The 13,974-nt window shown below is 38.2% G+C and overlaps 1 protein-coding gene across 3 annotated transcripts in view; it reads left to right on the top strand.

Moving 5' to 3' along the window:
• The first annotated feature begins 5,162 nt into the window (after positions 1-5,162).
• The window catches only part of LOC145989723 (nitric oxide-associated protein 1), a 46,263-nt gene continuing 37,451 nt past the window's right edge, over positions 5,163-13,974 (top strand). For 2 of the 3 annotated variants that reach the window (XM_083124986.1, XM_083124989.1), the window contains exons 1-2: positions 5,163-5,232; positions 9,217-10,154. In XM_083124986.1, coding sequence (XP_082981112.1) covers positions 9,269-10,154 — 886 coding nt within the window. In that variant the 5' untranslated portion in view covers positions 5,163-5,232; positions 9,217-9,268. Of the gene's footprint in view, positions 5,237-9,216; positions 10,155-13,974 lie in introns of all 3 variants that reach the window. The other variant, XM_083124988.1, reaches the window with a different exon arrangement.

Genomic DNA, 13,974 nt, shown 5'->3' with positions numbered 1-13,974 from the left:
GCAACAAAAAATTTGGTAGAGCTAACCTTTCTTCCTTACTCATCTATTAGTTTAGTACATAATCTTTACAGAAGGTGATCAATGTTTGATCGATTTGGTTTATTGTTACTTCACTTTTCTGCCACTTTTGGCTAATTGCGAAGATGAGGGTTCGACCCCGGGACCCTTTCTTTCGTAGCATGCTGTCATAACCACTCTGCCACGGAGGTTGGCATTGTTTCTTCGTGTTCAGTTGATTTCTATAAACTGTTCCACCGGTTCATTGTTGAGTTGCAAAGGAAGGGAGCAGCCCTTCTCAAATTAAAATAAACTTACATTTAATAACATTACAAGTATTTAATAAGCCGTGAAGAAATAAATGCTTTTCGTATGGAGATTTCAGACCTTAGCTACAAGCAAAGAGCGACCCGCGAAATCGAGGTTTCACACCGAAGAGACAAGTGGCAAGCGACACAGACCCCTCAGCATTCACCACGCATACGCTACCAACAGAACAAGGCAACACGATGCACCGTATTGAGAAAACGGCCTTGTCTGAGCGACACGTGGAGCTTGTGCAGCTTCTGAAATAAAGGTTGCGTTCATTACTGACGGAGAATTCACATCGAAGCGACAGCCGACGACACGTGCCGCTTGAGGATTTTGCCAATCGAACTCAGGCTTTCGCGGCCCGTCATGCCGCTACAGTGTGAAACGCTCGTGTCGGTGTTCGCTCCGGCGTGATTTCTCCCCGAGGGTTCGACAAGTGCTTTCGGTATGAAAGCTTCCTTAGTTTTCCTATAACAGCGTTCCAGTCTGCACCCGACTCCATTTATATTGATAATTTAAAATAAAGAACGAACAAGAATTTGAATTGTTGTCTTATGCCGCGCAGATAGAGTAAACGGGATTGGACCTAAAGCTTGTGCAATGTGCCTTCACCGGGTATCGAACCTGGTGAACTTGCCCTCCAACACACCTACATGAGAAATTTACAAAATTTCAAAATTTACAAAAGAACCACTAGCGTACACGACTACACGTACACAGAGGGATAGAGAGAGAAATATAATGAGGCAGAGAAACAGCGACGAAAGAATGAGAGATAAATAGAAAGAAAGAAAGAGGAAAAGAGAAAAGCAAAGAAGGGGGAAGAAGAAAAAGAGAGAGGAAGAGAATGAGAAAAAGAGTGGAATGAAGAAGAAAAAGTGAGTAAAAAGAATGAGAGATGAAAAAAGGAAAATGGTATAAATAAAGGAGAAGAGGGGGATAATGCAGCACGATAAGAAAATATATAAAAAGGAAGAGAAACAGAAAAGGGGAAATAAAGCAATATGATAAGGAAAAGAGAGAGAGAGAAAAAAATAGAATGTGTGAAGGAGAAAAGAAAGAGAGAAGGATTGAAAAAAGGGAAAAGGGGAGATAACCAACCTCGTAAGAAAGAAAGAGAAAAAGGGAGTTAAAGCAACATCACATTCAATCCCACATTATTGTTCAAGAAACGTCTTTTATCCAATGGAAGGATCGTAAGAGGAGGGAAGCACATGTTTGGTAGTTTTTAATGCTAATATATTGAGTGCTGGTGAGTCCGTAATATTCGTACAAAGACCGGATGAACCCATTGTTATTAGATGAGCTGCTCCGATTGCATGGCGGGTGGTCATGGACACTTTGGAAACCGTTAGTGTGGAAACGCTTCTTCATATGTATGTGGGAAGTCCTTAAAGAAGAGTCCCAGAGACATTGTTCCGACTCATGCAGAAAAACTTCCTCTAACATAAGCGCGATAAACTGTGCATCGACGACTGCTATGTTGCCATCTCATCTACTTTATCTCCACTTTTGGTGATAAAATGGATATTCTTCATGATTTGTTTTCTTTCATAGCGATACCTTCACCAGTTATTTTCAACAGGTCTCGTGAGTCTTTCACTGTGTGGCGACTGGCGATATCTTCTTTAAAACTCTGCGGGCGGCGGAGTGGTTATCACATCGCGCTATGAATCCCGGCCTGGGAATAGGTGTTCTTTCATCAATTTAATCATACCGACACTCAAATCTCATCTTCGCGATTAGCCAAAAGTGGCACAAAAAAGTAAAATAAACCAAATCAATCAATCCATCAATGAATCAATATTTTGTAAAACAACGTTCTCTTGTAACCAGATCTTAAAGTGGACAATATAACCTTGAAGTATGTTTGGATACCCTCCTCCAATCCCCCTCACTTCGAACACTGCTTTCAAGATATTTCTTTCTTCTTACACTGTGTGTCTGTTACGTTAGGTTCACAATTGCATAAAATGCTAGTAGTAAATACGTTAATATACACAGTAGTGTCATTGTTGTTAACCAGTGGTGTGCCAAAAGGTGGTTGGCCCTTTGGCCCAATATTACAAAAAAGGACATAAATGGCAGGAAACCTCGTTCTATTTAGAAAAATCATGGGCACGCCACTGTTGTTAACATGTTCTTTTAATTGTTTTGTTATTATTATTATCATCATATGTAAGTAGTAGTTACACACAGCTTCAGCTGATTATAAATCTCCAGGAAAATGAAATTTAAGAGAAACTAATTGAATTTCTCTCTCTCTTAAAAAAAGAAAGCACAAACTCAGTTAGATAAGTTTCCAAACTTCGCTCTCGAAGTTTCGCCTCAAGTTTCTCCGAATAAAATAATTACGTCTCTTGTTCCTATACAGCAAAGGAGTCACTGTGCCACGTTAGGTTTTGTTCAGATAGTCTCGTAATAAATTAGTGTCATACAAAGCAAATTTTGAAACGCTATATTTACAATTAGCAGGGGTCTTGGGTTCGAATCCGGGCATGGGTATAGGTGCTTTTAGTGAATGTCTCTCTCTGCATCAATTTCTCATCGTTGCAATTAGCCAAAAGTGAAAGAAAGCTATGCTAAATACAAAATGCAAATGTTATGTTTAGATACAGAAAATAGTTTTTAAAATGGAACAAAGTTCAGGCTTCCTAATCACCCATTAAATTTTGGCATGTGCCTTAGGTGATTAAGTTTAGGAGGTGTCAAATTGACAACCGATAACGAAAGGAAACATCGTGGATATTAGATAATAATGCAAAGCAAAATCAGCAGAAAAAGAGCTTCTACAATCTGTTGGTGCAGTGGTGTGCCCTAGGGGCAGGGGCGCCGACTTGTCAAAATTATTGGGGGGCCTCTGATCACTGAAATAAGTTAATGAATCACTCTCTCCCTTTTTAAGTTTTGGCCTCAGTGTTCGGAATCTCGTAAAAGCCCATGAATTCTTCAAAAATATCAAAATTTTTATTCACAGTTGGAATGCAGAATATTAATTGTCCACGGATGGATATGTCACAAGTTTCGTCAACCATAATAGCAAAATATTCCCGACTTTTAATATCTGCTACCACGGAGCGTAAAACAGATCTCCCTAATATATCAATGATCTCGTTCTGGATGTCATGTTAGAGCCATTTGTAGCCTAACCTAGTTCATGCACATCGTCATTTGAAACTCTTTTTAGTAAAAATTTTAACAATACTCATAATTACATACTTAGTAGGCTATATAGTAATAAGTCATGTGTTTTGCTGTCTCTGGTCATAGCCCCCCAAAGTTGATAGAACATTTCAAATGTGTATTTAAAGTTAAGTTCATGTGGCACAATTCAGAGTAAATTTTACAAGAGAAGCAAAATAATACATTAGATCCTCTTAAGCAAAATTATTTGGGGCCTCTGCTACCACATCGTTAACATTGGGGAGGGACGAGCCCTTCCAAGCCCCATAGAGTCGGCGCCTATGCCTAGGGGGATTGATGGGGTTCATAACCTGCCCTTTGGTGGCCAAGTATTCCTAAAAAAACGTCAAAATGAGGGCTGACTACTAGAAAAGGAACACGTACCCCCCCCCTCCGTTTCGAAAATCTTCGAAACGCAATTGTGTTGGTGCATTAGCATTAAATTCTCACACATGACTGGTGATCTTTGGATATCGCCCCGATATTCCTAGCTATTTGAGGCACTGCATCAACGCAATAGATCTGTAGTCTTTGGGATTTTCCTTGCTTTCTGTTGTGCAATAACGATCTCTCTGTCAACATATAGAAAAAATAGCCTGGTGTAATATCCACGACAATATTGTGAGCGTGAGTTATTTATTTTTTAAAAAAAATCGTAGAACATGACATATTTGGGAATGATATGGAACAAAGACACATTCGCTCGAAAATAACCTGCAATAAAGCAGATATTGCTGTAGTTGATAAGAAATAATCAAAAAGAAAACGTATAGTGTTAACTTTGTACAGAAAACATATTGCGATTGGCCATAGGCGCCAGTCGGGCAGGAACAAGCAGTATAGCAAATACTTGCTGTATTATCAATATTAAATTATTATTTTAAGCGCTTGGATAGTAACTTGTTAAAAACATAACTGAGTAAATAATCTCCAATTGAGAAAGCAACTCACAGTTATTGTTACTTTAAAAAGTAACAGTTACTTTTAGACGGTTTTTTTATTCTAGAAAAGATATAAAATGAATTAACTTTTCAAGCAGAAAAAATATTATTTATTTTCAATAAATTATAAGTAATATATTAAAAAATAATAAGTGGGTAATAAATTTCGAAGCAAATCCCCTTACTAGAAGAAGATTAATATTTTGCGTGCGAAATTCCTAAAAAAATGAACGCCAGATTCTGGAAAATATAGCAGTGACTACTAAAAGAGAAAACACTTCCCACCAGTCATAACCGAAAATCCTCAGCATGCGCTTTGGATGTGATATATCGAAGATGATTTTCGGATATTATACTTTTGTCCTAGGCGTCACTGGATCCCGACACTGTAAATATCTAAATTATTTTCACTAAGTACAGAACTTCGAGGATTCCCCTCCCCGAAGTCGGATATGATTTGCCCTTCCCCCCCCCCGATGGTACCGCCTACCGGCATTGGTGTTCAGTATAGACTTGATTGGCTTCTACTTCTTGTAAGCAGAGACTGAGGATGTGCAAAATACACTGTACTTGAGGAAAGAGATAAATAGCAGAATTAAGGGAAAAAGTAATATTTTTGGGAAGAGCATAAGTTAGGAATGCAATGTTTAATGAACTTCGCTTCAACGTGTATTTTGAACAATAAATAAATAAAAACGAAGAAATACTTTTCTGTAATCCTCCTGAGGACAATTCGTGACACTTTGTGTGAAGGTAAGGAGGCACGACAACTTTCGTCTGCGAATATCCTTTAATTTGTGTAGGTAAATCAATATTTTGCTTCCGTTATATGCTATTTGTAAAGTAATTTCGTATGCAGTATATGGACACGTATTTTTAGGTAAACACAACACCTCATGTATGCATTCCCTTTTTACATGTTTAAAGTACAAGGCACTATATACGGTTAAACTTTACTATACCGGAGACGGATTTCTTCAAATTTACAGGAGAAAGTACTTACGCAAATCATTTTCTGTAGTGTTGTTGATGTTCGGGAATGTAGTTTTGATCCATTTTAATGCGAATGCATGTGGTTTTCTACGAAAATCTATTTCCGATGCGCTATTGCTGCTGCCGCCATGATGTTGTCCGTATATGCTAAATTGAACGAAAGGAGTGCTAATGGAACCTAACCTAACAGGCCTAACCTAACCTAGTAGGCATACCTCGTTCCCGTGATGGTTCGTGGGGCTATCATGAATTTTTGGGCTAACGTCAATGGTTTTTTGGGCTACCCGTGGATGATTTGTGGGAAATAAGGAACAACAGTAAGTACTCGTTAATGTAAGAAATAGACATTATTTTCATTATAAATTCATTAGGCATGAGTTTACAATACCGGACCACTCTCCAATTTCTATAAAATTTCGCCTACTTACTAATTTCGATGTCCTGATGAAGTATCTGTAGTTCATATTTGGCGGTCACTTGTTAAAACTGTACATTTACGTGTACAACTTGTAAAATAACCTTGCGATTTACCACGGTGATTGTCCATACACAGCAATTCGGAACCATCTTTCTTTCGCAATTAATTACCTAATGGTCTTCCTTTACGCACAACAATCTTGTTGACGACAGACGAGGAATGCCTACGAGGTTAGGTTAGGCCTGTTAGGTTAGGTTCCATTAGCATAAATACAAAGATAAATTAATATTTTAGCTAAGAGAACTATACCTTATCTTGCCTGTTGATTTCTTCATGTTGGGAAAATGGCGTCTTCCGTGGAGCTATTGTTCTTATGGTAGGGTTACGTTACGTTAAGAAAACATAGTTTATTTCATTTTTTTCTCGATTTCCATACTTGACCGCCAATTATTACATGCAGATTCGTGATTAGGAGTTCACAATTAGTGAGTAGGCGAAATTTCATAGAAATTGGAGAGTGGTCCGGTATTGTAAACTCGTTCCATTCATTATTTCACCTAAAGAAATGTTCCGCAATGCAGAAGAGTACGTTAGCAATGTAAAAAATTGTGAAATAAATCATTGATAGGTGTCTCCGGTATAGTAAAGTAGTACCATAATTTGTACATACAATGTTGTGAAAATATTAGGATGGCCAGAGTCCTGATTTTCGCAGGACAGTACTTTTTTTAGGGTCATGTCCTGCGGTCTGCGACAGTACACAAAAGTATAAAATATGTCCTATTTTTCATCAGCGTCCTGCAAAACATCCAGACGCATTTTTTACCTGTAAAACTGTTCGTACCCTTTATTGCCTTTATTGTTAGTTTGCAAAGAAATAATTGTAGATCTAAAAATGTTTGCGCTTGTTTTGCTCGCAACCTTCATCTTACTGTAAAGATTATATTTATTGCTTAGAAGGAGATATTGCATGCAATCTGTTCATGATATGATATGCAAGGCACTGAGTGATGTCTAAAAGTATATGCAGTGGTGCTTTAACAAATATATTCTCAGTATTGATTAATATTTTAATAATATATCACAATGTAAGGAAACATACACAAAAAGAAATCAGTAAGAATGAGAGAGATAGGAAGGTCAATCTGTAAAATTATAAAAGATAACTAAAAGGAGAAATGAAAAGGAAAATATAGAAGAAGGGAAGACCTCTGTGGCAGAGTGGTTGAACGCAAGGATGCCAGGGGTCCTGGGGTCGAATCCTGGCCTGGGCATGGATGTTCTTCGTGAGTGTCCATTCATGAATTTAATAATGTCTTCACTCATATTCATTGTTGCAATTGGCCAAAAGTGACAAAAAGGAGACGTTAAATAACAAAAATCAAATGAAATCAAGAAGAATTGTGTTATACACTCCTAACAAGAAGTTTGGAATATTGTTTCTTTAAACAATAGGTGATAGACATGGCCTTGGAATGCAACAACACATGGTATCTATCTGGTGGACGTTCTTGTCTTTTCGCCGACATATGCCACTGATCATCTATTGCCTAACTTTATAATATTCCAAACTGGTTGTGGTTATATAACAATATTCCAAACTTTTTTTGAGGAGTGTATTTCAGGAGACATGCAAGAAGCATGAAATTTTTCCTTGCCAAAGAGGGTGAGGGGCACACTTGACCCTGTGCTCTTTTAGTTATAGCTGCAATATCCTCCATACGCATCCATGGATGTCCTGCTTTTTGCTTCAGAAAATCTGGTCACCCTAGAAAATATAGACCCCGTGTGATTGGAAAGAAAAGCGGTAACGGTTCCAATTGTTTTATGATTTTTTTTTCAAATTCTCCTAGCAGGAAGACTAATTATCGTAGAATTTTGGAAATAATTGTCGCACGAAATTTGAACCTTCCTTAAAGTAAGGAGCACTGTTTGGATTTCGAAAAAGTAATTTATGATGAAAAGAACAACTTAAAAATTACCTTACGCAAGCAAGCGCACTTCCCGTGAACAATGTATTTTCCATTGACAAGCGACTATAAGTACCATAGAGTAGTGTGAATGGTAATTATGCGATAAGGCCCGAACACCTCTCACTCGTTTATTTTGTTAATTTAGCATTGATACTTAACTATTCTGCTTTGCGGAAGATTCTTTAAGGTGAAGTTATGCCTTTTTCCATAAAATAGTGTCAACTTTTCATATTACGAGTCATTATTTGTCTTCCTTGTTCTGCTTGGGTAACACAATATGGCGTGCACTCGTCATGGATCATCGCGCGTCGTGCTTGTGTTTTGTCGATTTGGAGTGGGTATGCAGTGTTTCAACCTCCTTCACTGAAAAATACCTACTTTCGTGTTCATTATGTCATCACAAACCATTGACGGATAGCCTCAAAAATTATTCACGATAGCCCCACGAACCATTGATGGATAGCCCCAAAAACCATTCACAATAGCCCCACGGAACATTTCCGGCAAGGTTAGGTTGGGTTAGGTTAGGAAAGCATTGTTAAAAAAAAATCTCGTAAAGAGAAGGCACGTTTGGAAACACTGGCGAGACTGCATAACTTTCGACCCTCGCGCCATCTGCAGGTACATAATGGAAACATCGGCATAATGTTGTCGCTTTACAGAAAATGCAAGTTCCTTACATAAAAAAATATTATTTCTTGTTCTGCAGCATTCTATGACGAAGTTTTCAGTTTCCTCGAAAGAAAATACCTCAAAGAACTTCGACAATGCTACAGAAACTGAATTCAGTAAGTAGTTTCTCCTGTAAATTCGAAGAAATCCGTTCGGGCGATATCGCATATTTACCATGTGAATTAAGGTAGAAGTAAATCGGAACCTTAGTAGAATGCATTTAGGAACTTAATTTTAATGCTGAGAGTACCAAACCTGGCCTGCCTAACCTAATTACGAAAGCATACATTGAACAAATCTTAAGTAATCACTCAAATTCCCCGGTATATGTTAACAGAAGTAAATCGAAATCGAACCATGTTAAAATTGCATTCGTAGCATGATAAAATCACAATAAAACAAAAGGAACTTAAGCCGAAAAAGCTATCTGGACTTTCGAACTTGACCATATTTATCTAAAGATCACAATGAATACACAACACATCAATGTGTCATTACGTTAGATTTGAGGAATAAAACATGGGCTGAATGCCTCTTTACAGCTTCAATTTTTAACTAGGTAAGGAGATGTTAGTTCTCAGAGACAGATGTTGATTTTACCTATGATAAGGGTCTGGGCCGCTTATAATATATGGGTGAAAATAGTTTAAGTGCTGATGCACCTATAGTTTTAATTCCAATCTTTTGATCAAATCAAGCACTTATATTTACTAATTTGTACTTGCAGATGCTGTTCAAATTGTTGCACGTTTGTGAGGAATGAGAAGGAATAAACAAAGATGAAAAATTTCATATTTGTATTGAAAGTATGTGGCAATTCCATTGCAAAAGAATGTTCAAGGATCAGATTCTTTCATACAAAGTTCGTGAGAACTGTTATTGTTGTAGATAATGGTAAGGTTTCTCAATGTGCAAGTAGACACGCTTCATATATCCGCACGAAGGGCAAGGCAGCAAGTGTCCCTGAGTGTGAAGACTCGCCAGACTTTAATAGCAAGCTCGAAGAGTTCGGAAGCAAGATTTGGTACAACAGTGTAATAGAAGGAAGCAAATTAAAGTTAGGATGGACACAGAAGAAACAATTTGAAAGGAAAGTTGAAGCAAAGATTGCACGAACTAGATATAAATATCATGACAACACACCAGTTGCTTTGAAATACTTAAGTGACTTGACGATTATGAAAGTGCCAGAGGAAATTGTAAACGAAAGTTCTATCAGTGTGGATAGTTCCAGTGAATCAAGTGAAGCACAGCCTAGCGTCGATGAAACTGAGTGCGAGGAAGAGACAGTGGAACAGGACGTGCCGTTGAAGGAAAAGCTTCTATTGTCTCAGTTGAATTATGGTACTCCGTGTAAAAGTATTCCCACCAGCAAGGTTAACTGTGGAGGGTGTGGTGCTCTGTTGCACTGCCAAGACCCAACAGTGCCTGGGTATATGCCTAGTGAAGAGTTCAGGGGAAAGAGTGTGCAGGAACTGAGACATATGGTTTGCCAGAGATGTTATTTGATGGATACTTTTAATGTCGCTCTTAATGTCAGTGTTCCGCCAGAGGATTATCCAAAATTGATGGGTGAAATTAAGGATAAAAGGGCATTGATCATTTTAATGGTCGATCTCTTGGACTTTCCATGCAGTATATGGCCTCAGGTTTTCGATATTATTGGTAAGTTTTTATTTTTTTCTAAGATGTTGAAAAGCTATGATTTATTTGAATGCTCACCTTGCAATCAAAGGGTCCAGTGTTCGATAATTGGTGGAGGCACATAGTGGTTCAGATCCCACTTTTAGGGGTGTAATGGGTGACCGTTTCCCAAGACACCCAAATGTGAACCTACCTCCCTTCCACATAGTACCCCAGGGTGCGAAATCACTGCGGATTGGTGGGGGGAGGGGAAGGAGCAGACACCCACCCACACACTATATACATATATATATATATTATAGTCATTAAATGTGTGTCAATTATTAAATAATTAAATTATATTATAAAATATGCAATAGATTAAATCAACTGCCCTTCATTCAAAATTTGATTGCAAATTAAGATTTTAATAATGCTTTGAACAATGATTTGCGTGACTAAGGGGGCAGAGGCAAAAATTAAGAGACATTAAGAAGATAATAATTTCATACATAAAATTCACATCTAAATGCTATTACATGTTTTGTTCTATTAATATATTTATATACTTTGCGATAACTGATGAAAACTGATGAGAAATGGAGAAGAAATAACAAGTCGGACTAATTTCTGTGTTCTGAGGATTGCTGGTTTCAGTGTCCTTAGAGATAAGGCTCTTTGTTGTTCGTTCTTTGTGTTTTCGATATTATTCCAGTAAAGTATATTTGACTTTAAAACTAATTGTTTATCTTATGTTGTTAGAACGAAAACTGCCCCCCCCAGAAAAGTTTGGTGGGGGGACATTTAGGACAAGATCGTAAGTTGGGGGAATTCCCCCCTGGGATTTCGTACCCTGTAGTACACCCTGGACTGCCCTTTGTCGACTATCTAGGCTCTGTGGTCTGGACTCTGAGCCAGTATAGGGCTCCTGTTAATAAAACATTAATGCTGACTGAGCAAGGCAAAATTTATTGTATACAAAATATGCACTAAAAATGTATGGTTTCCACCCTCAAACAGGGTCTTCTTCAGACGAAGATTCGCAATAAATTGATGAAAGATCCATCATCTTATATATACACTCACCGTACAGGGTCCATACACAAAACAACATGAAGGTGCCAGCCCTTATCCGAGACATTTCCTGTCAGGATTTACTGAGTGTGGAATCTCCTGACAGCTAATTGACACTACCTGACAGGTACCTAATGAGAGTCTGTGCCTTTTCAATTCCTGGACTTCTGGACTTGGACAGGTTCCTTATCTCCTGGACTCCATCCTTCTTCTTTCTCCCTTTCTTTCTCTCATTCTTTTCACTCTTTCTTTGTTGATTTTCAGTACTCCAGTTCATTGTTTCTTCTCCTTTTTCCTCTTATTTCCTTGACCTCTTTCCACTTCCTCACAAGTCTTTCTCCCTCCCTATCCTCCTAGCATCATCCCATTCTATGTCATGTCTAGTGTCTTTTGTGTGCTTGAATATAGCATTTTTCTTCCTCTTTAGTCTTACATCATCCTTGTTGTGTTTGTTATTGTCCCTTCGTTCATTTCATCGTATCACCATTCATCTTCATTTTCGCAGTTAGCCAGAAGTGGCAGAAAAGCAAAGTAAAATAAACTGAATCAATCAAAATCACACTTTAAACTGTAGGTCTATTCCCAATTAGCCTATCTGTGCATAAAGTAGACTTAAAACAAAAACTACAAAACAAAAATAAACCTCTTTGAATGCATTTCGTTAATGCATGCCAAGGCTGAAAACTGAACACTATTTAAATGTAGGTTGGCAAAACATAGAGGCTTGAGTTGTAAAATGGGTGTAGAATTTCTAATCCTTATTTGTCAACATCATTCCAGTTGGACAAGAGTGACAAATACTAGACAGAAACAAATACAGTAGAACTACACTGGAAAAACTTAATATGCTGGAAAATATAAAATCTAGGATAATTTTATAACATTTTGCTATGTTGAGACCAGCAAGATTGAAGGTATAATGTGTGAAACTGTAAAATCAGGATTCTGCTGTACTAATATTTGATAGACAATAAAAACGTGCTGTATTCTTTCATGGCTTTTATGTTATAGGAAAGCTGATAAAACTCAAATGTTACAACTGAAGCTTTTTAGAGTGGTAAACATATACAAATGATAAGTCAGAGATCAGTGTCACACTGTGACAGTCATGAATTAAAGATGTTCTCTCGGAGGGTGCGGACACTCATTATGGCACCCCCACCCCCTCCTGAACTTTCTGTGCCCAGAACACTTCTCTCACAAACTACGGTCCTATCACATATGTCATAAAATCACTATAGTTTTTGCCCCCCTCCCCTCCCCCTGCTCATTCTGCCACAGTATTTATTGTGCTATTTAAAAAAGTTTGCATTTTACAGCCAAACAAGTAATGAATGTGCATTTCACACATATCGAACAATCGAAATACAAGAAATAAGTAATGATATTAAATTCAGCGTAAAATAATTATTTGGCTTGCGTGCATTGGCTTGAGCAAAGTGTTTCACAGCACGTTCAACATCTATTCGTTCCGATTGCCTGTGCTCATTGTTCAAAATGAATATGTTTGTTTATCTTTGCTGAGGAGCTCTATTTCGCAGATAATATTCTATGGCTGAAGTTTCGTAAGTGCACGTTCTACAGTCACGGGTACAGTGTGAAAAATCAAATAAGCAGTAAATAAATCCGGAAAAAAAGTTCCAAGATAAAAGTAGTGACGGCTTATCATTCGCCTCTCCTATCTTCCTTCTATTTTAGTCACTCGCTGCACTCGCCGTTAAGCTTCCTGCTCCCCCATAACCAGGCACTTATCCAGGAATTCCATTCGGGGGGGGGGGGGGGCGGCTCAACACCATATTGTTAAGGGGGATAGTAAGAACCTCACAATTGTGTGTTTAAGACCAGAGGTGGCAATTGGATTCCAAAATGGGGGGGGGGGGGGGTGCAGAGGGCGTTGCAAGGAAAGTTTACTTTCTCTTGGTAGCCAAGGCTTAACATTAAGAGGTCATAATGTTGAGGAAAAAAAATAATTAAAAAATTGGGGAGCAACTATCCCTTAAATCGTTGCCACTGTAAGGCTATCATTTTAATCAGAACGTGAAATCGGAACATTTTTTACCACTCGACTCCTCTTGTTTCCATGCATTAATATTGTGTGCCGGAACCATCTCAGTATGTGGGTTTGTCCATTTCTTCTCATCAGGCATAAAAGCATCTATGGTGTATTTGAGTGTTTTTACGAAGCTGTTACACATGCACGGGATGGACAATCCACTCGACAACGCGAGATTCAAATTGTGGGCTGCAAACTGGACGCAGACAGCTCTCGAATATTTCTCTCTGATTCTAGCCTGAACACCACTAACGTGTCTTGTCCTCCCATGTTTGCAGCTCTTATAAAAGCCGAAACCCACCAAATTGTTCAGATTCAGGCCTTAGCACTCACAAGTGTTCAAAAATGCCTGTCACAGCTTCCGCTGTCTTGTCATATATCGACACGAAACAAAGGAAGTCTTCTCGAATAGATGTGGATCACGAAACAATTAATGCACAGTGAAAACCCTTCCATTCCCAACACATCTAATGTTTCGTCTCCCAGTATGATGAAATGCTTACTCATTTATCTCCAGTGACGTGCCCAAGGGAGGTTTGGTGAGGTAATAACCCCATTTGACCCAGTATTCCTTTTTTGTTTTAAAGAAAGAAGATTAAGAAGAGGAACGTCAAAGACAGGGAAAAAATGGCAAAATCAGGATGGCCTGCCTTCACACCTAACCTTAACAAGGCCCTAATTTTCCATCCTTGTGACTTGGATTTTCAAGACTTAGGAAGGTTTCAGACCGAAGGG

This window comes from Lepisma saccharinum, chromosome 7 (genome assembly GCF_977018435.1).
Source record: "Lepisma saccharinum chromosome 7, izLepSacc3.1, whole genome shotgun sequence".
NCBI classification, from domain to species: Eukaryota; Metazoa; Arthropoda; class Insecta; order Zygentoma; family Lepismatidae; genus Lepisma; species Lepisma saccharinum.
The sequence above is the reverse complement of the archived record's forward strand: the minus strand, read 5'-3'. Positions and strand labels throughout refer to the sequence as shown.